General features: G+C 44.2%; 1 protein-coding gene across 2 annotated transcripts in view; it reads right to left on the reverse strand.

Moving 5' to 3' along the window:
- ZBTB47 (zinc finger and BTB domain containing 47) overlaps positions 1–20,165 on the reverse strand; it is a 276,446-nt gene that overhangs the window by 127,678 nt on the left and 128,603 nt on the right. The window contains exon 2 of one of the 2 annotated variants that reach the window (XM_069647766.1): positions 6,356–7,399. In XM_069647766.1, coding sequence (XP_069503867.1) covers positions 6,356–7,399 — 1,044 coding nt within the window. Of the gene's footprint in view, positions 1–6,040; positions 7,400–20,165 lie in introns of both variants that reach the window. The other variant, XM_069647765.1, reaches the window with a different exon arrangement.

Consider the following 20,165-nt stretch of genomic DNA (forward strand, 5'->3'; position numbering starts at 1 on the left):
AAGGATTGAGCGTTTGATACTGCCTGCACAAGTTGATAGGATGTTTTTATGGAGGGTGGGCGGGCGGGCGGCCAAGAGTCTTCAGGTGAACATGATGGGCGGCTTTGTGCTAGGAGCAAGAGGAACTCCTGGTGTGAGCTCGGAGAGAAAGAGGCCAAGGCTTGTATTGTAGGGAGTTTGACGGGGAATGGGTGATGGGTGGGGCCAGGGTTTCTAGTTTCGAGATGATGGCAGAGTGTCTGTTGATAGCGATGTTGTGGAAGTGTTCTGATAAGGCATCACATAGGGATTGGGAGTTGGGGGTGGAGGGTCGAGCAGCCCAGAGAATTGAATTCAGAAATGATTCTATGCAGTTCCTTGCTTGGGTTGCGAGAGTTCAAGATTCTGTTCCCATAGAATGCTTTCTTGGTTTTTATGATTTGCAATCTGTAGGCCCTTGTTAGCCTTGCTAGGGTGGTTTTGTTCTGGGCAGTGAGGTTAGTTTTTTAGATCGATTCCAGCAGTGGAGTAACTTTGCTGATAATGTTGGGGGGGACATGACATCCGATGAAAAGGAGCCCCAGCCAAATTAATGGGGACAAAATGGTGTGCCATGAAAGTTGGGGGAAACACCCTTGTCCCCCCCTAAAATTACGCCCATGGATTCCATATGGTGCTTGAGGGTTTTAGCGATTGGAGGTTGGTGGTGTACCATCTGGGCATGGGGCCTGATCTCTGAGAGGTCTGTTTTGTTGGGGGAAGGGGTGTGACGGCATTGGAGAACCAGTGGTCGAAGAGTTTGATGAGGGGGTGCTTCCTGGAGGGAGAGAGCTGGGAGAGAGCTGGCCAGATCTGGGGTGATAACGACTTTGTTCCAGAGTGGGGTGAGAGGTGTGGTAGTTGGTGGTGGCCGGGTGTGGCTTTGGGCGCAGTTGTTAGTGGTACAGAGAAGAAGATTGCTGAGAGATCTGTCCACGCTAAGGGGCATGGAGGCAGTGTGGATATGATGTTTGTGGCGCTAAAGACCACATTGAGGGTGTGGCATCAAGTGTGGGTGGGCATGGTGATGCGTTGTGTCAGGTTGAAAGCTTCTAGGTTGTCTGTGAGAGATTGGGTCATGGGGTTTGAAGGGGAGTCAAACCAGGTGTTGAAATACCCTAGGATGGCAAGTGCTGGATGTAAGTTGAAGTTAGTTGTCAGAGCGCCGCTGAGGGTCTGCAAAGTTTTTGTTGTAGCCAGGGGCTCTGTAAATGAGTGAGGTGGAGGGTTAGAGTTGGAGCTTTAAAAAAAGGGATTCATAGTATGTGGTGCTAGGTGAGGTGTCCTTTATAAGCAGAGGAAATTGGTGTTTGTGTAGGATCGCAAGTCCCCCCACTCCTGATCCGTTCCGAACAACAAGGTTGTAGCCGGGTGGGAAGGCCTTGTGTGCAATGGGCTCATAATCATCAGCAAACCAGGTCCCTGTGATGAAAAGGACGTTTGGGTTTTCGGCTGAGATAAGGTCAAAATGTTATATTTATGTTTAGAGACTGACCTGGCATTCATGAGGATGCAAGAGAATTGCTTGCGAGTGCTGGTCGGGTTCAAGGAGAAATGTTGGAGATAGTGTTGGAGGAGAAGGAATGGAGAAGGGGGTGGTAGCAGTCGATTGAGGGAAGGGGTGCCCAGAGGAGGGCTTGGGGGGTGGAGGTGGACCTGGGGGCAGGGGAGAGGAGGGTAATAGTGCGAAGACTGTGTTGGATGCCAGAGGGGAGGTTGGGGCTTTATAGTGAGGTGGCAGGGATTGTGATCTGGGTTGGAGCACGGGTGATAAGTGGAGCCTGAGGGGTTTGGCCAGGGCTGTCCTTGCTGTGCTAAGAGAAGGGAAGCAGGAGTTGGGGGCGGGGGGAGCTATGTTGTTCGGAAGAGGTGAGAGGTGAGAGGTGAGGGAACAGGTGAGGAGGTAGCAGAGGGAGTTGAGGGGTTGGCTTGACTGGGAAGATGGGAGGTGTGGTATGCTCAAGGGTCAATGTTTTCAAATCTTGCTCTCCATCGTGCCACTCTTGCTTGTGTGGAGCGAGATTTATGTGGAGTTTGGAGCAGGGGAGGGGGGGTTGAACAAGAGTGGAGGAGGTGCACATACCTTGGAGTATTGAAGGGTGAGGGGGGCTGCGAGATGAGGTGGAGGGTTGGGCTGTGCGTTTAGGAAGACTACCAGCATCCTGGCACCATTTTCATTCTTAATTATCAAAGCTATGTGGGCCTGCAGATCAGGGAACCAATCCTTCTCCCTGAAGTGTGCCTTGGACTTGCCCGTGCCATGGTGACCTGTGCGTGCCTCTTCCAGGACTGCCAGAATCAGGGCCGGTAGAATTACTATACTTGTGTCCCATATCCACACCCCTTCAGCTCCCACTGGGAGTTCAGATATCACTCTTCAGAGTCCATTTATAAACACCTGGTGTGCATTGTTCCACATCAGCCAGCAGTGTCTTCCACTGTCCTCCACGTAGTTGGTCTAAAACCTGCATTCCTCTGTGCTTGCTTGTTGCCGCTGCGATCACTTCAAGTGACATTGAGTTGGGCACCACACCACTTGTAACCATGTTAATCAGCTCGTAGGTCTCCAATTTCTGGACATCCTCTTCCGGATCCATAACCAGTGGATGCCTCGAAAAGTCATCAGCAGGATTTGATGCCCCACCCCAAAACATAGCATCACTCTATTATCCTGCAGATGCAGCATTCACCTCTCCAATCTCAGTTTCGAGCACAGGGCAGAGCCATGTAGGCAGCAATGGTTTATGGCCCGTGACCACAGTGGCGGGCCACTGAAAGACATATAAATGAAAATGCCAACAGCCCCACAGCATGGCCAGTGCCTCACACTCAATTTTTATCTTCTCTACATAGCCTTGAGCGCCTTACTGGCAAATGCGGTGGGCCTTCACACATCTTCACCATCTACCTGTGGCAGCACTGCCACCAGACCTGCTGGACTTGCATCGACCAACATTTCTGTTCCGTAATGGTGGATGAAGAACGTCATTGTCTTGTCCTCCACAAAGGCTGCTTTGGCCTTCTCTAATGCAGTCGGAATGGTTGCATTTCACTCCCACAATGTATCACGAAGGATAAAATTCCACAGAGGTTTTGTGATTGTAGCCAAATTGGGAATGAACACTATGCCACCAGGCACATGCTTGCGTAGTGGTTCATCTTGCCATATCGTCCAGATTGTCTTCACATCGCCAGACACTCCTTGGGATGCGAGAGTGGTCCACCACACTGGTCACATGATGATTTTGCTGGATCTTGATGTCCTTGTTGTGGTGGATGGACTTTCACCTTCCCTCTTCTCTTGCTGGGTTTAGAGTAAGGGGCGTATACTTGATCGCATGCGTCTGCTCGATCTTCTTACCCTTCATTGCATCTTCCACGTGTGATGCTCTCGTGTTTGCCAGCTCTTCACTCACCCCACCTCCAGAATACATGCTAGAGGCACGCCAGGCTCCTTCAAAATGTGCTTCCTCGGTTGTAACAAGTGACACTTCAGGATGTTTTGGCCTCTAATCTCTCCCTCTTTGTCCTGGAAGACACATGTGGAGGTCAGATGACGCAACCTAGTTCCCAAGGCATCCAATGACTGTCGGCTCTGGTTGTGCCTGTCTCAACTGGTACCTTTCATAGTCCATATTGACAATTGGTGTAAAATAGTTGAGGCTGCTTTGGAGTCTGCATATGGCCCAACACCCTGTGGCAAAGTTTTGAAAAGGCGGTGCGCTTTACTGCCAGCATAAAAGAGCAGCATGGAGCACTTGTGTCGTCATCCCGGATTTTTGGAAGACCCAAAGATGTCCAAATGCTCACACCATAGCACCCATCCAGCATATCCCGTGACCCCGCCACATCAAACTACGGGACCGGATTGAAATGGAAGTGTTGCTGCCACCGATCCAGTGACAATGGCATCCCATTTTCCATGTCACCTCCTTCGGTCCCTATTTCTTTTGCCTGGGACATCCTCGTACCTGTTGTCGCACAAGAAAGCTCACTGTGTAGAGACGCTAACAGATGCTTACAGGGACACTCGAGCAGTGCAAACAATTTTCTTCTGGCCACCCTATCAGTTTGCTCCAGTCAGCAGAACAAAGCACATGTTCTGCCAGGGAACGTGCTACGTCCTGTACCAGCAGTTCGTCTGTAGAGGGGGCGTCACTTCTTCTCTCCCCTATTTGGATGGCCGGCCTTGGCGTGTGCCACTTTGTCCTTTATTTATTTTAATACATTTCTTTTTTCCAGGCAAGCGCGAGAGTTGCTAGCCGCTCTGCACCTCGCAGTGAGGTGGCAGAGACTGGGAACACCTCGCTGGGTGTCCGGAACGCTTTCCTCCACACAACGCGCAAACATGACTACTCGGTGGTGTTCTGGCTGCAAGTCCCAACGGACTACCTCATCACCAAGTTGTTGTAGGCCCACATACGGAGCAAACACACAGCACACAGAGGGTGGTGTAACTGCCTCCCTCTTTAAGAGACAGACCTTTTCATTCAGGGCTTCAAGTCATGTACGCCCTACTTTGCAGCACGTTGGGGTGGATGATATTACATGCCCTACAGTAGAAGGCTACCAGGGTAGCCCAGCAAGTTGAGTGACTGTTGCTGAGATTTTACATATTAAAAATTAAGTGTAAATCGTCTGACGTTTTGCAATTCGTTATAAAAAAACAAGTGCTATAAAATGTGTTCAGTCAGAGGATAGGTTGGGCTGGTCACTTGCTTATATTCAGCAAAGGGGTGGGGGAATGTCTGCCCCTGTAGTGAAAATCGAAAGTTGGCACCCATGAACACACAGTTTAATTTCCTAATAACTGCTGTCATCACAATAGAAGCATTTATTTGTGATTAAGCAGTTTGAAAAGTATACAATATCTTTCGAAATGTATCTTGTGATAAAAAAAACAATGGAAGGAACACAAAAAACGACAGGGTATTTGTGTGGTAGTGCAACAAACAAAATAATCACATGTTAAAGAAAACTAGTGAATGTAAGTTTAAGCAGCATGTTTCAGTTTGGAAATGTAAGCTGCACATCTGAAAAACAATAGTGTGCCCAGCACCTAGGAAGCCTACCTTTAACAGTGATGGCCCTCACCCCATGGATATTCATGGCCCATGAATGCCCGTGGTGTCCCTTTCAAGCCAGAAGAAAGACCCCAGTCTAAGCCAACTGAACCTGCAAATGCGCAAAGGAAGGGAAAAGCAGCACCTTTAAGACTCATGGAAAGAGTTTTTTGCCAGAAGGGCAAGGGTGGACTGGACTATAGAGAACTCTGGTGATTTCCCAGCAGGCCTTTGCACCCTGGGTCTCCTTTGTGTGGTGACCTATTTTATTTCCAAATTTTCTAATAGGAAAAGGGTTTTGCCTGCTGAAAAAGTGTCAAATGGGGCCACTTTAAAATGTATTCGATGGGCCTCTTGGTTCCCAGTCCACCCCTGCAGAAGGGGGGCAGGCCACCAATTAGGGGAGCAAAGCAGCAAATGGGGGCACGTCCCCCCTTTGCCCCCTCCCTAACGATGCCCGTGCAAGAGGGTGCAACACACCGTTGGATGAGCTTTTAAGAAATGGGTGAATATGTCATTTTAAACTGACCCGATCTAGTGTGCAGGCAACCACTGGCATATGTGCACTGATAAGTCATCATTTTATTGATGCCTACATTTGCAAGAATATTCTGCATTTTCGCTTTTCATTTTCATGTTACAGAACCCAGGGAGCACTAGCCATTTTGGCTAGTGGGACAGGCCCGGGCCCACTATTTGGAATGGTAAGATTTCTGGCCTTAAAACAGCAATAAAATAAAATGCGATTGTTTTTTTCTCAAATATTTTTCCATCTGCTATGTGATCGTTGTCGTAGCTAAAGCTGCACTGCGTGATGGACTGGGTCATACCAATGTTCTGACAATACTGATTTGAACACCCCAGTTTGTATTGGAACAGTGCAGCTCTTGTGGAAATCCTTTGACAGACATCTGCCGGGGAAACCTAAAATGGTGTGAGGTTGGGCAACTTGGTCTCACCTGTATGTTCTTTTCACAGTCTGTCTGGTGATGCAACAGCAACTCGCTTTCCAGAAGAAACCTCTTGCCACATTTGTCACAGATCTGCATTCTGCTGTGTGTAACGTTCATGTGCTTCTCCAAGTACCATCTATTATTGAACACCCGGGGACATTTCTTACAGGGATAATTCTGTTTCTCCTCTAGCTTAACTTTCTGGCCCAACCCATCCTGCTCCTTCTTCCTCCCTTGCCCGCCACCTGCTGATTTCTCATCTTCTTGGGGCCTGGATGATATCGAAGCTGTGGTTATCCGTGCAGATCGCGCGCCCCTGACCTGTACATCTTCCTCATTTCTAATGTCCGCTGGAGCCCCATCATCATCCTCTTCGTAATCTTCATCCTCGTCTTCTTCGCTGGACTCTTCTAGGTCTTCCTCCTCACTCTGATCCTCATCTTCCTCTCCACCATCTGCATTTTCCTCCTCGTCCTCCTCCCCTTCTACATTCTCGCCATCTTCACACACACCATCTTCTTTAGAGTTTTTTGGGTCGTCACAGCAACCCATCAGAGAAGTAGTGTCATTGGACGAAGACATTCCTTCAGCCCCTTTTGAAACATTTAAAGTCTGGTTGTTGAGGTTCACCTCTACAATTATTTGCTCACGATCATAAGCGGCTTTAATGTCCGAGTCAGTGGCGTAGGGGCCTTCAACTTTACACATTGTTGGCGCCAAGGATTTCTCTTCCTTGAAATACTGTTTTGGGGGAACAGGTGGTGGGTGCTGTTTGGTGGGGATACAGTCCTCCACCCGCACTGAAAAAAGGTCCTTCCCCTCTCGATCATATATCTTGGCGATTGGGGAATCCAACTCCTGTTTGATATCACAGTAATACTGTGGGGGACGTGTATTGTTCCGGCTTTCCTGAGTGGCCATTTCCCCGGCCATTATCCGGCTTAATGATCTGCTGTTGATCAGTTCTTGGCAAGAGGTTGCAATGTCATTCATTTGCAGGACCGCAGCTGCGTTCAGCACATCATGCACATTGCAGGCGTTAACCAGCAACTTGGAAGTGTAGATGAAATTAAGTATCTGCTGCAGCCCCTGGGAAGTTAGCGTTTCCAGGGAGAGCTCCACCCGTTGGAGCTGCTTGTTCTGGGTAAAGAGGGAGTGGAAGAACTGGCTGTAGGCCGCTAGGATCCCCTTGTGTGCTGGAAAGGAGCTCTTATGGTGCACCAGGACAATGTCTACGTCACAAAGATCTAGCTGGAAGAGGCGCTGCTCGTTGAGCCTGTCCATCAAACACGTGAAGTGGAGGGCAACATCCTCCACCAGTGAGTATTCAGTGGAAGGGAAGTCAGTTGTCTTCTTAACGATCAGCTGTTGGGAAAAGAAAAAGAAATGAGTCATCTATATTCCATAAATGATATAGGCTGAAGAATACATCACAATATTTTGAGGGTATGTCAGCAGTTGCTTCTACGGCTTGAAAGAATGCCTAGTCAGTGATGTTTACCGGTGTTCCAGTTGACCCAATTAAAGCACTAATAATTACATACATTTGACAGTTGTCAATGACCATCAACACTTTTTATCCAAAAATATTGGATACCCAGAAGAGTCAAGGACACTTCCCACAGGAGAATAAGGGCTTGACACAGAGGAAAGAAATATTTAACTTACAAAATGAGAACATTCTGGGTTTAGTGATGAGCATCAAAACTGTTTCTGATTCACTATTGTCTAAAAGTGTAACAGTGAAGATTAAAGTTATGGTGACCCTTCTAGTCCACAATTCCGCCGTGTGATGGTTTCTCCCAAAGAAACCTAGGCAGTCCAATTCCTTCACTTTAAGACAGTAGAATTGTAAATCTAACAATAAGTGCCATTTTTTTGTGTGTCAGATTCACAAAAGGTATTCCGATGACCTGAGGATACAATGGGAAACGAAATGGCAGACCATGGAAAAACCACAGATAAATCATTGTTAGACCACCCTACCAAACGTAAGAAGGGTGGGAAACTGCAGAGCTCTCAAGTTCCCTCATGTCATGCACGAGTATATCATTCAGCTGTGAATCCTTTGCATTCCTCAAACTTGTAATTTTGCCTTTTTCACTTTTAAATTCATAACTGAAAGTAACAGAATTCAAATAAGATAAAACCAGGACTGGATAACCTAATCACGCAAAATGTCATTATTATTATTTACAGACTTTGATGTTATTGGTTTAAACAATCCATCCAACTACACACAACGCTGTGATATCTGTGCGTAAAGGGCACCATTGAGATGACTATTATAATTGGGTTACACAACATTTTGCACAGAAAAAGCAGAACGCCACTATTATAACAAACGTTTTGGTAAATATTTTGTAGATATTCTGCATATGGGAAGATAACCGTAATGGAAGAAATGACATTTTAAATGTGAAGAGCAAAGGTCCTCAAAACCATTTAAAATTGACAAGATTCAAGTGTACAGAACATTAGTATTAAATTAGTATAAATCTTGAAGCAGATTTAACAGATATTTACACAATATCTGTATATATTTTATTAGGAAGCAGACAGGATTGGCCCTTGACAAACGATTAACGATGAACGAATCCGAAATTCACTGGGAAATATTCCAGGAGAGAAACACTCGAGAACCTTTACTGATTATTGAATATGAATATGAATAAAATGTGCTTGTATAAATGTATTTTTATACATTCTCTTTTAAAAAAAAAAACACTTTCTGAATTCTATATTTTGAAAGTCACTTGCTGATGAAATGTGGTATAGTTAAACGCATGTGTTTCATATTCCACACTAAAAATTCATGTTTTAAAGTAATGTAAATAATAACAGTGCATTGTCAAAGAAATTGAAGTTTGAAATTACAAAGATTATAATGGTTGATTTCAATTAAAATAGTATTGATTTTGAAAATAATTGAAGAGTCTAGTCTTGATTATAGTGCAGGGGACTAACAGCGATTTGCGTTCATCGTTAATACTTGTTAGACTACATACTCAACATACTCACATGGGCTGTTGGATTCTATGGATATATTGGCCAGACACTCATTTTGACTTTGCAGACCTTCTATTAAGATATTGTCACAATGGGCTGGATGTCACTTGCAGGAGACTGTGCATGTACAGGGGATGTACACGTAAGAAATGTATCTGAATTGTGTTGCAAGCAAATTGTTATTGGCAGAAGTAGAGATTCCTAAAATGAACAACATGTCAGAGAAAAGGCAATATCTAAGGGAGGACATGGAGCCCAGATGTTAACTTGTTGACCGTGTAACTAGGAGACTGGAGCTCTAATCTTCCCTTCCTTACTGAACCAATCTGTACAACTCTGTGCATACTGCAACATCATTGTGATTGAGCTGCCTTACCTGCTTCATCTGGATGCACTCAAGTGGACAGTACCCCAGTATTAAGTGCTGAAACTTAACAGTACATTAGCTAACAGATTTCAAATCGAGTGAAGATTGGTGCAGCGTCTACCTATCATGTGCTGGTAAGGACCTTGCGCTGATCATCTGGGTAGGTATTTGTGGTAGAATTGTGTGCAGGGAGAAGAGCCCATCAATATCAGATGTCATGACATAGAATTGGCGTCAGAATCTAAATTAAAAAAATGATATAAAAGAAAATGGAAATTGAAATGCTAATGATGTGAGATTGTGTGCTGTGATTTACAAATGCATGTTCATATAACTGAGCCAAACAAGGTTCCAGAGGCCAAAATTAGGTTTTTCAACATTTTAGATGTAACCCCCCCCTTTTTATTTAACTGTACAAAGTATAGGTGCACGTGTAAAGCCCCAGGCAGAGGGGCAATCACAGCTTCGACCTGCAAGGTGCCTACAGAGAAAGATGCAGAAAACAGCACCTGAGTTCTTGTTAAACATAAAGGTGATAGAAAGAAATACTTAAGTAATAAGACACAATAGCAGGGCGCTCCTTGCTGTTTGATCATTGAAAAGAAGATCCTCCAGCTGCCAGAATATATCATTAGCTTAGCAAGTACCCCATGTAATCATCAAGCCAAAAAGGGAATAACAGGCTCTCACTCCACTCCGGGTAAACCTCACACACAGGTGGGACATATAGAAACAGGGACTTTTGATTCAATCAATTATTGAGAACCGAAAAGAAAAATAACGATGCACCATGGAAGTAGGATCATGAATGGTGATCAACTCATTAACCATCCTGCCCTCCCCCCTCCAAGTTGTTAAGGTGGCCTGAATAAGACCCACCCAGGCAGGCTTATGGGCCAAAACATCGACTAGATTTTTGGATACAGTGCAAATTCTAAATTAGCTTGAGCTTGAACTAGGCTCTGAGATAACATCACCAAAGAACAAACATAGGAGCTCATGAGCATGGGACATGTTTCAAACACCAGGCCAAGCCCTTATTAAAAAAATATGCCATCCTCATTATACAAGCCTCAACAGAAGGCTTACGATAGTCGGGACATGAAACAAGACATAGCAACATCCTGCTAACCTTGTAAAGGAAGCATTACCAGTGCCATCTAGCCCTATGATGTAGTATCATTCCTGGTTCTATTTGATTCAATCTACCTCAAACATCCACACCAAACAAAATAAAAAATATAAATAAAACAACCCGATTCTACCTGATGAGAAACCTGGTGCACGAATGATTGAACTTTGCCATTGTTACAGAATACTTTGTATCGGAGTGGTCGCGCATCTTGGAAAAAAAAACGTTTTGGAAAGTCTCTGAGTGCTTGGCATTTCAATTAAAGTGAAACAAACACATTAAACAGCGGGCTGAATGAGACAGAATTTTAAAGCTAGAACAATACCTATTGAATACTGAACTGAATAAAAATGTAACCATTAAGCAGAACTCTACGCTTGTTGAATCGCGAAGTGAAGGGAATTTAAAATTAAGCAAAATTACTGTATGCTGAATGTCAAAGTGAATGGATCTTTACCACCTGAGCAAAATTATTACATGTTCAATTCTGAATGTAATGGAACTTCAAATTTAAGGAAGATTGAATTAACAGAATGTTATAAAGGAGAAAGAGAGCGAGACAGTGAAATTACCAATTAACTGAAAGCTTCAAAAAGCCTGAAAAAATATTGAAGTTAATCCTATTACATGAAGAACAGAATTACAAGTTTATGGACAAAGGGAATAGAGGAAGTAACCAAGAGGCCCACCTGTTTGTGATAAAAAGATGAAAGACTTGGGGAAGGGATCCCTGAGACTTAAGAAGCTACATTTGTTTTCCTGGGCAAGGAGCCTCAAGACCCTTTTGTGTTTGAATTGTGTTGCCTAAAACTGGGGGAGGGAACCAAGAATATTGTTTAGAACCATTTAACCTTTAATTTAAGAAAGGTAACCTTGAGAATGTTTCTGGAACTGGTTTATACTTGGGGAAGGGAGCTATAAGAAAGCTGTGAGCTGAAAGAAGCTCAGAACGTTCTTTTTGAACACTGTTTCTTTAGTTCCTGACATCCCTACATATAGTTTAGCATATTGTGAGGGCAATGATAGGTTTTGAATACAAACAGTTTCTTACGTTTAACACTTGGACTCAGACTTACCTTAGTTTCGTCCAGGTAGGGAAATCCCACCTTAGCATAGCACAAGTTAGGCTTTTTAACATCCTGATATTTCTTTAAATACAACAGTTTATTTGGAACTTTGAATCCGTTGTCTGTGTGTGTGTCTGGATTCATGATGCCTTCACACAGCCTCTTCTTCAACCTACCCAACTCCTCCCTTCCCTTGCTTCAACTAATCAAGAATAGGACTGGAAGACTTATCCTTGGCCTCAAGCCCAGACACCGCATCTCTGCAGCCCTAGAATCTCTCCACTGGCTCCCGGTTGCTGCGAGGATCAAGTTCAAAACCCTCAGCATCATCCAAAATGCTTTCTGGGATCTGGGACCCTGCTACATCCAACTCTCTCTCCCTACATACCTCCCTGCTAGAGACCTTCGGTCTTCTAGCTCCAACACTGCAGATCAGACGGTTATCCAAGCAGAGAGTGGGTGTAGATCTCTCTCTCCTCCGCAGGTGCCTCCCCCTGGAATGGCCTCCCTGCCCCTCTCAGACTTGAGCCGGATCTCCTTAAGTTCCAGAAGCTTCTCAAGACCCTCCTTCTCTCTTCCTTCTTCCCTCTCCCCTTCCCCTGCTAATCTGTTACCCCCTCTGCCTCTTGACTGGCTGCCTGGTGCCTTCAGATTCTTAAAGGGCACCAGGCCATCCCCTACCAGTCTACCCCTGCACTTGGTCTTCTTTGAATGCCCCCACCCAACCTGCACTTGCCCTTCTGGGCGTGCACCCCCTTAGCCCTTCCAGCCCACTCCACGCACTTAGCACGTGAACCTTTTTGCCCCTGCACTCTCTTCTCCCTGGGCTCTGTCCACCTGCTTAACCCTCTGGCACTCCCTCTCCCCTCTCCCTTGCACTTCTACTACTGCACTTAAACGATCCGAATGTCAAAAAGCCTAGTGGGACCGTTTGTTTTGTCATCCCTTCCTCCCACCCCCACCTTGTCTTGTTGCGCCTCGAAACACATTGTGTATAGCTGCATTATAAAACATCAATAAATAAAATAAAATTAATGTTGCAGCAGCACCCCAATCAAGTTTGTATGAGGCATTAGTCTGCTTTCTGCTGCCCCTTGCACACTAAGAAAGGAGAAATGGGGAGACATATTTTTCATATCCCTGGAGTTTCTCTCAAACTAAAGGTTTAAAGCCTTGCAGGACCCCTAGCAAGGGAGAGGCCAGGCACCCACCCTTCCCATTATCTGCCAGTCTTTGATTCTTTTTGCACAATGTTATTTCTCCTCTTTCCTATTCCCGATGTCGTCCATCTTGCACCTGACCTCCCTTTCCTTTTGTTCCAGTTCCTTAAGCCTCGCCTCTCCTCCGATGTCTGCAATGTCTGGCAATTGTTGATTGTGCTGTAGTGTGTCAACCCTATTTTCCACTTTCGTGACTCGCTCCGTGACCACCCCCATTGACACCTGCACCTCTGCACGAAATGCTTTCCGCTCTGACAGTACTGCATTTACATCTTGCTGTATACCTATTAGGGCCCGTAGGTCCTTTGTGCCGTCCTTGCTCTTATCCATGCTGTCCTCCTGTGGGTTGTGCGTCGCAATATCGCGTCACTCCCTCCTTATCAGGTGTGCCCTATTAGGTGGCATTTATGATGCTGCATATACCAACCATCCCCAACATACACTCAAACAAATCCACCACACAGTCACCGGTTTTTCTGATCTGAAGCTACCAACAGCATGTCAAGGCTCTCTAGCACTCTCCCTCTCAATCCCACTAACTAACCAGTAGCCCCACCTCTCCTCCGAGCTCTCCATCCTTTTCAGATCTGCCAGAGCGCATGGAGACCATGAAAATGGCAGCGGTGCGTGGAATAAATCACAATAACATAACATAGCATACCTAGGAGGCCCATGGTCGTCCTGAACTCTAAGGAGTCTTCCAATTGGTCACTGATTATCCGAGTTGGGCTTTGGAATCGAAGTAGCTTTGACAAAGCTATTTTAATTCATAAACCTGCATAAAAGGATGAATGTAGCAGGTTTCTCTGAACTTAAAGAGGTTCCCTCCGCTTTTGGCTGCAACCTTAAATTATCCCAGTTACAGCAGGGCCGAGTGTTAAAATTGAAAAAGCATTGGCATGGTCAACAGTTTTGGCATTAGTATAGGCATAAAATACGCATTAGCTAGCAAATTGTGTGATACCCTGAGCATATCATGGCAGGGCCTGGCAAAAGCCTTCCTACTGCCCATTAAAGAGAAAATTTAGCTTTGCCAATGCTTGCGTCTAACAAGGATTAAATCCAAGGAACAGATACGAGGGCACATATATCTCTTAAAAAGTGACTAACGGTACACTTGAAAAAGACCTGTTTATTTGACCAAGAACTCATTTACAGCTGCAGTGTAGGAATTTCCGTTCAGAAAAATGCTTAGAAATATCGATGGCACCCCATAAAAGCCTGTAGATTGAATTTACTGCACTATTGAGCTAGTTTAGAGATCCCAGGTGGGTGCGTTTTAGGCAGGAAGGAGTGAGCAATGGGTGGGAAAGCGGTCAATGTGTGGGTAGAATCCAAACTCCCACTGGCTGAGTGTCCCTCATCACAAATCATCTTCCTTCTCTCTGCACTCGCTCCTATGCCAAAATCTATGGCTTTCTGAATTTCACGGAAGCACCATCTAATACCCAGATCTAAAATTGAACATGGTCCTACATCATGTTGTGATTTTGCCCACGTTACTAGCCACCCAGATGGAGTCTTCCTGATTGGATGAAGTTACTGTTACTTTCTGGTTTATACCTAGCCTGTATGTGACTCAACCCTGGCGTCTTGCTGATTGTCCTGGAGACTTGCCAGTTAACATGCAGCAGAAATTAACATGCTTCACTAGCAATATTAAAACTGATTGTTGCTCTGAGGGCTAAGAACTAGTTGAACTAAGAAACTGCATTAACAATATTACTGACGATTTAAATGTCGACAACTGAATTGTCTCGTAGAGTCCCACCCTGCCCAGGATTCTGCACTGAGATGAGCTGTTGCTACGGAGTGACGGAGTGAATTACTCAACCTGAGTTATACTGGCCCTTTAACTGGTAGACTCCACCTTAAATAGGTGTTGCTGGCGCAGAGTGCCGCGCGGAGTCCCGTAGAGTCCCAGTCTGCCCAGTCCGGGTCGGTGAAAAGAAAGAAGATGGTCAACAGTGGCAAAATGGTGGTGCCAGGCCCTCAGAAACGGCTGAAAACGCTGTTTGGGCGCCGTCAGTCGAAATTGACAAAAACGTTCGGTTTCCCCACAACCCACAAGACTGATGTTGAGGTAAGTGCTGGAATGTTTCTACCAAATAACACTCAGACTGCTGTGCCATCTTTACAGTCTCTCGCCTCTGCTCAATTAAACACCAGTGTGGAGGAAATTACATGCACACAACATACAACCATACATTTGCCTCCCCTTGAACAGCTCGAAGGCAAATTGTGTCCATCGGGAGCGGAGAAAACACAAATAGCACAATCATTACATGCTAACTTACTTGGAACCAAAGTCAGTGTCCTTAACGGCGACCATGTGAACTCCGAAACTGTATAACCATTGATCCCACGCAATTCCAAACTCTGTTTGATATCACAGATGTTGAACTGTTGGAGATACAAGTGCCTACAAGCTCTTTCGAACAAAGAGAAGTGTCGTTTGATCCCCAGCTTCAAGACGAACAGACGAAATGCATTATGGTACCTGAAGTATTTCGAGTACCAACCCATGCCGAATCAGTGGCTGTAATGCAGAATGTGTCTTTCTTGCATTCAGCCGACCAGGATACGGCTCCACTCTCAGCACCAGCGAGCACGCTGCGCACATGTGTTGCTAATCATCCTGTATTCCAATCTAAACAAACAGTGTTTGCTTTTCCAGATGGCCGAGACGAGTCATGTCAAAAAATTCACGTGGCGGGAATTTCTAATGCCAAAGGCAGCTTAAACTGTGAATCAGATATCAGGCTAAACTTTTCAAACATTTTGAGAATTGGAACCGCCGGCACTCAACGAAGCAATGGTACTGGATTGAACAGAGAATTAACACACCGCCCTGAAATTGGCTCATTAAAAGCAAAAGCTATAGGCACCGACCTTACCCAAAATAAAACATCGGTCCACCTAAAATCGAGTCTCAATGTTGCTGAGCGGGAGGCTCGCTTAACCAAGCGTTTGACTGACGATTACCTGCAAATTAAAGACAGTCTGGTCAAAAGCTTTACACAACCAGTCAATAAAAAGATCGCTGTGGGTGATGTGGATGCAAACCTGTGTTCAGAAAGAGTCAGCTCTGCTGAAGCTCGCCTTTCAATTAAAAATAGAGAAAGAACAAGCACCCCACAGCTGAAAAACCTGCGAGTAAATGACATTGCCAATGGCATGAGAGGAGCAGCAAATGAGTCAGTGCTACAAAATTGTTATGATTCCACACCTGAGAGGTCACAGAATAATGGAGAAGACTTGGTGGTTTCAAACGGTGACCAAACAAATCAGCATGACAAAGAGCAGACATTAAAAGAGCAGGAAAGAGAAAACGCTCAGAAGGCAAATCTATCAGTAGCCGCCTCGATTCAGATACACAACAATGTGTTGGCTGCGACGTCCTTGGCATTGATACCCTTCGTAAAACTGTATGAATCACTGAATTAATCAATAAGGGATTAAGGTGTAATACTGGCAAATTTGGACAATTGTCTAATCTGACACACAGCTACTCCTTATTGCAACAAAAGAGTGAATTGGAGGTAAACCTATTGTTGCAAAAGCAACATAGATTGGGTGATTTAGCAATGAAAGAGCATACCAACTCTGCTGACCTTATGGATGCCATTCTTGAATGCATGAAATGGTTTTGTCATCTGGACAAAAATTGTGTGTACGATCACTCCCTCTGTAACAATTTACAGAGGGGTCAGCATGCCAGTGGCATTGTAAAACCAGACAATATAGTTATTCCACCAGAAGAGACAAGAACTACTAGTCAGCCACTACCTCCATCTGTACAGGCAGCACTTCCAAGAGCATCGTCAACTGATGCTGGAATAGAAGACTCATCTAAGATGGGAGGAAAAAAATCAGGAACTGACTTCACCTGTTGTGATAGTAGAGCCAACTATTCCCCCTAAACTACCGGCATATTTGTGGGTAGCGCAAAGACATTGGACCTATCCATGAAAAAATTAATAAATATTTTAATATTTTAAAAAATCAAAAAAAAAATCAAAAATCAAAAAAATCAAAAAAAAAACTACAAAAAAAAAATAATCGATGGAAATATGACAAAGGGCGGTGCAAATAAATGTCGGCGTAAGCAAAATACAGTAAAAACTAGACAATTCATATGAAATTTGTCAACACCTCGCAAACGGGGCCTATTTCAGCGAGCGACGACTGACAAGACACAAGTGCCTCAAGTGGATAAAGCCAATCACGATTGTGCCTTGAAGAAAGCCGAACAACAGGAGCCGAGACAGGAAACCAATCCAAAAAAAACGCTCCAGGTTGGACTCGGAATCCAGATCAGTGGAGACGATAAAGAAATCACTGGCTCTTGGTTATTGGTCAATGTACTCTATTGATGCTGATGAAGAATCCCTAACAGAGGAAAATGAGGGGCCCCCTTGCAGCGAATTCGCGTGCTTTGACTCCGATGCCTGAATCCTCAAACCATTCGCCCTGCGGATGTGGAGTGCACAAATGTAAACTGAGACAATTCCCCAATGGAGATGCAGATCAAACTTTGGTTCTAAAAACTGTGCCGAGGAATCTGAATACTCAACCAAAGGTGGCTCCAAAAAATAGAAACCGGACAAACATAACTTTAAACCCAAGACAAACTCAAGCGCAAAGGTCTAAACAAACTGTCCATCAACCTCAAGTGCGCTCTGAGAAAAATTATGTTAAAAAAGGAGCGACTGGAAAAATTCGGATTGAAAATATCTTCCCGAACGGAAATGAAGTAAATTTGAACAGAAAGAACATGATGCGCCTACTTCATGTAATTCAATCATTACGCACAATCACTTCTGATGATATCCGACTTGCAGAATACATATCGGAGACCTGTTCTGACCAAGTATTCCTACATATTCGCTCACAAGCCGTAGAAAAAAACACTACTATCAGCGAAAGATGAACTTCTCTCATTTGGTTTTGAGGTCTCATTCCAAAAAGAAGAGTGCAATAAACAGCGGTCAGTTAGCACATCCTCGGTTGAAGACTGCCGTACCACAAATGAAAAGCGGAGAGATATACTGAAGGAGGTATTTAAAATACATCCTGCAGGGCCTGTTAAGGCCCCCCAGACTAAGATGGGAGATAAAGTGGTTATGCAGCGTCGGAAGTAACTAGTCCCGCAAAATGGAAAGGTGCTCTCTGGATTGGTGTCATGGAATACACAGGGTTTTACCCATCTCTTTCAAGAGCTTCCTTTTTCCCTAGAAAACAACTTTGTGGTATGCTTACAAGAAAAGTGGCTGCATGAGGCACCAACAAGAGATGGATATTCCATACTATTAAATCCAGCGGGGAAAAATCGGCTTGGTCGCCCATTTTCGGGGTTACTAATAATTCTGAACAATTCTTTTGGATGGGAAATAAACGAAACTTACATGCCCAATCTATTTGTTCAAGGAATTTTGATGGAATTTAAACCAACGGTTTTTGAAGATCCAAAAAAGTTACTTCTGATAAATACATATTGGAATCCGAAGATGATTTCAACCAGCGGCTACCTGAAATCGATAACATCAGTCATAGATGATAGTCCGTTGAATTGTCACAACCTACAGATAATCATATGTGGCGATTTAAATTGTTCTTGGTTCGATGACATCCAGCTGACGAATTGGCTTAGAAAAGAAACACCTGACTCCAATGCAGAGAGAAGACATCTATGGCGTGGAGCTATGGAAACCCAAGAATGTGAAATGTTGAATGGAGGACAAAGAGTGACAATCTGCCTAAATCAACCTGGCATTGTGGGTCAAGGCACAAAACTTTAGATTACATATGGATCTCAAATAATGTGTGGGCTGACATTGAAGATGTTGAAATATGTAAATGTTCTAAGAGCGACCACGATCCGCTGCATCTACACTGGATGTGCGATAAATTTACACCCCAGAGAGTTTATGAGACCGCCGTTGATGTCAATTATGGTGGGAACAGACTAAGAATCAATGCAGCCCAACTAGACAAGTTTTCACAAAACATTCGGATGGGAAGCCTGTATCCAAGAAGTAAAATAAATTTTGTTCCTCTGCTAACAAAATTCTGCGACATAAGCAAACCAGGAGTTAGATCGTTTCAAGAACAGAAACAAGTCTTCAGCCGTACTGTGTGCAATGAAAAAAAGATGTTATGTAAAGATATAAGACTCCTCAAGAAACAAAAGAGACATAACGTAGAACCAGAAATTAAAAAGAGGAAGTCGAGATACAGAAATTGGTTGAAGTCTCTTATTTTTGAGAGATCAGGAAAGAGGCGAATAAATGTTAAAGTTAATCTTGAATCACAAGTCAAGAGAAATTTGGAAGATCGTAAATCAAGGCACTCTGAATCAAGTGGAAATGCATTTCGAAGATGAAATGGGAAGAACATTTCCTCAAAGTATTTGGTACTGCTCCCTCTTGTAGTAATGCTCAGATAACAGACAGCACCGTAACCTGGGATGTGATTGAGAATACTGTGGACATTGCGGCTGTAATTCAACATCTAAAAAATTCAAGAGCTGCAGAGCTGCAGGGCCTGATGGCATTACTAATATCATGCTGAAAGAAAAAAAAGAGCAATGGTCCAATTTCATACCTGTTCAAACTAATTGCAACAACGAAAGAAGTACCTGACTCATGGCGAACAGCAGTTGTTGTACCGGTATTCAAGAAGGGCAGTCGGGACGACCCCGCAAACTATCACCCCATTGCTCTTCTTGATACCATTGGAAAAATATTCGCAACCTGCTTACAACGTAAACTAACGAGATGGGCTATTGGTGCAGGTTTGATGGACTGCAGACAAACAGGCTTTACCAAAGGTGTGGGTACTGAGGTAAACCTCCTGATACTAACCTTGTTAAAATTGGAGGCACTGAAATTATTTTTTTTAAATAAAAATAAAAAAAAAAAAATCATAGATTTTTTGGCCATTTATTGACATGCGTCAAGCTTTTGACTCAATCATTCGAGCCAAATTGTGGGGAAAGTTGTCCAAGTGGAAATGTCCACCAACGTTACTACATCCAGTGATAGCCCTACATTCAAACACCACAGTGTGTGTGCGTATGAATGCTCAGGGTGAGCTAACAAACAAAATGCCCACCAATAATGGTGTGAAACAAGGTTGCCCACTAGCAGCGTTATTGTTCAAATTGTACATTGCAGATATTTCATCAGCGTTTGGAGATGTCAAATGCTTTCCGCCAAAGGTGAATGGGCAACACATTAGTTGGGCAATTTATGCTGATATTGTGCTAATGGACCTCACACAAATTGGGCTACAGAGGCTCCTCATCAGTTTTCAAACTTACTGTGAAGCAAAT

This window comes from Ambystoma mexicanum, chromosome 2q (genome assembly GCF_040938575.1).
Source record: "Ambystoma mexicanum isolate Mex_15411 chromosome 2q, UKY_AmexF1_1, whole genome shotgun sequence".
In the NCBI taxonomy this organism is placed as follows: domain Eukaryota; kingdom Metazoa; phylum Chordata; class Amphibia; order Caudata; family Ambystomatidae; genus Ambystoma; species Ambystoma mexicanum.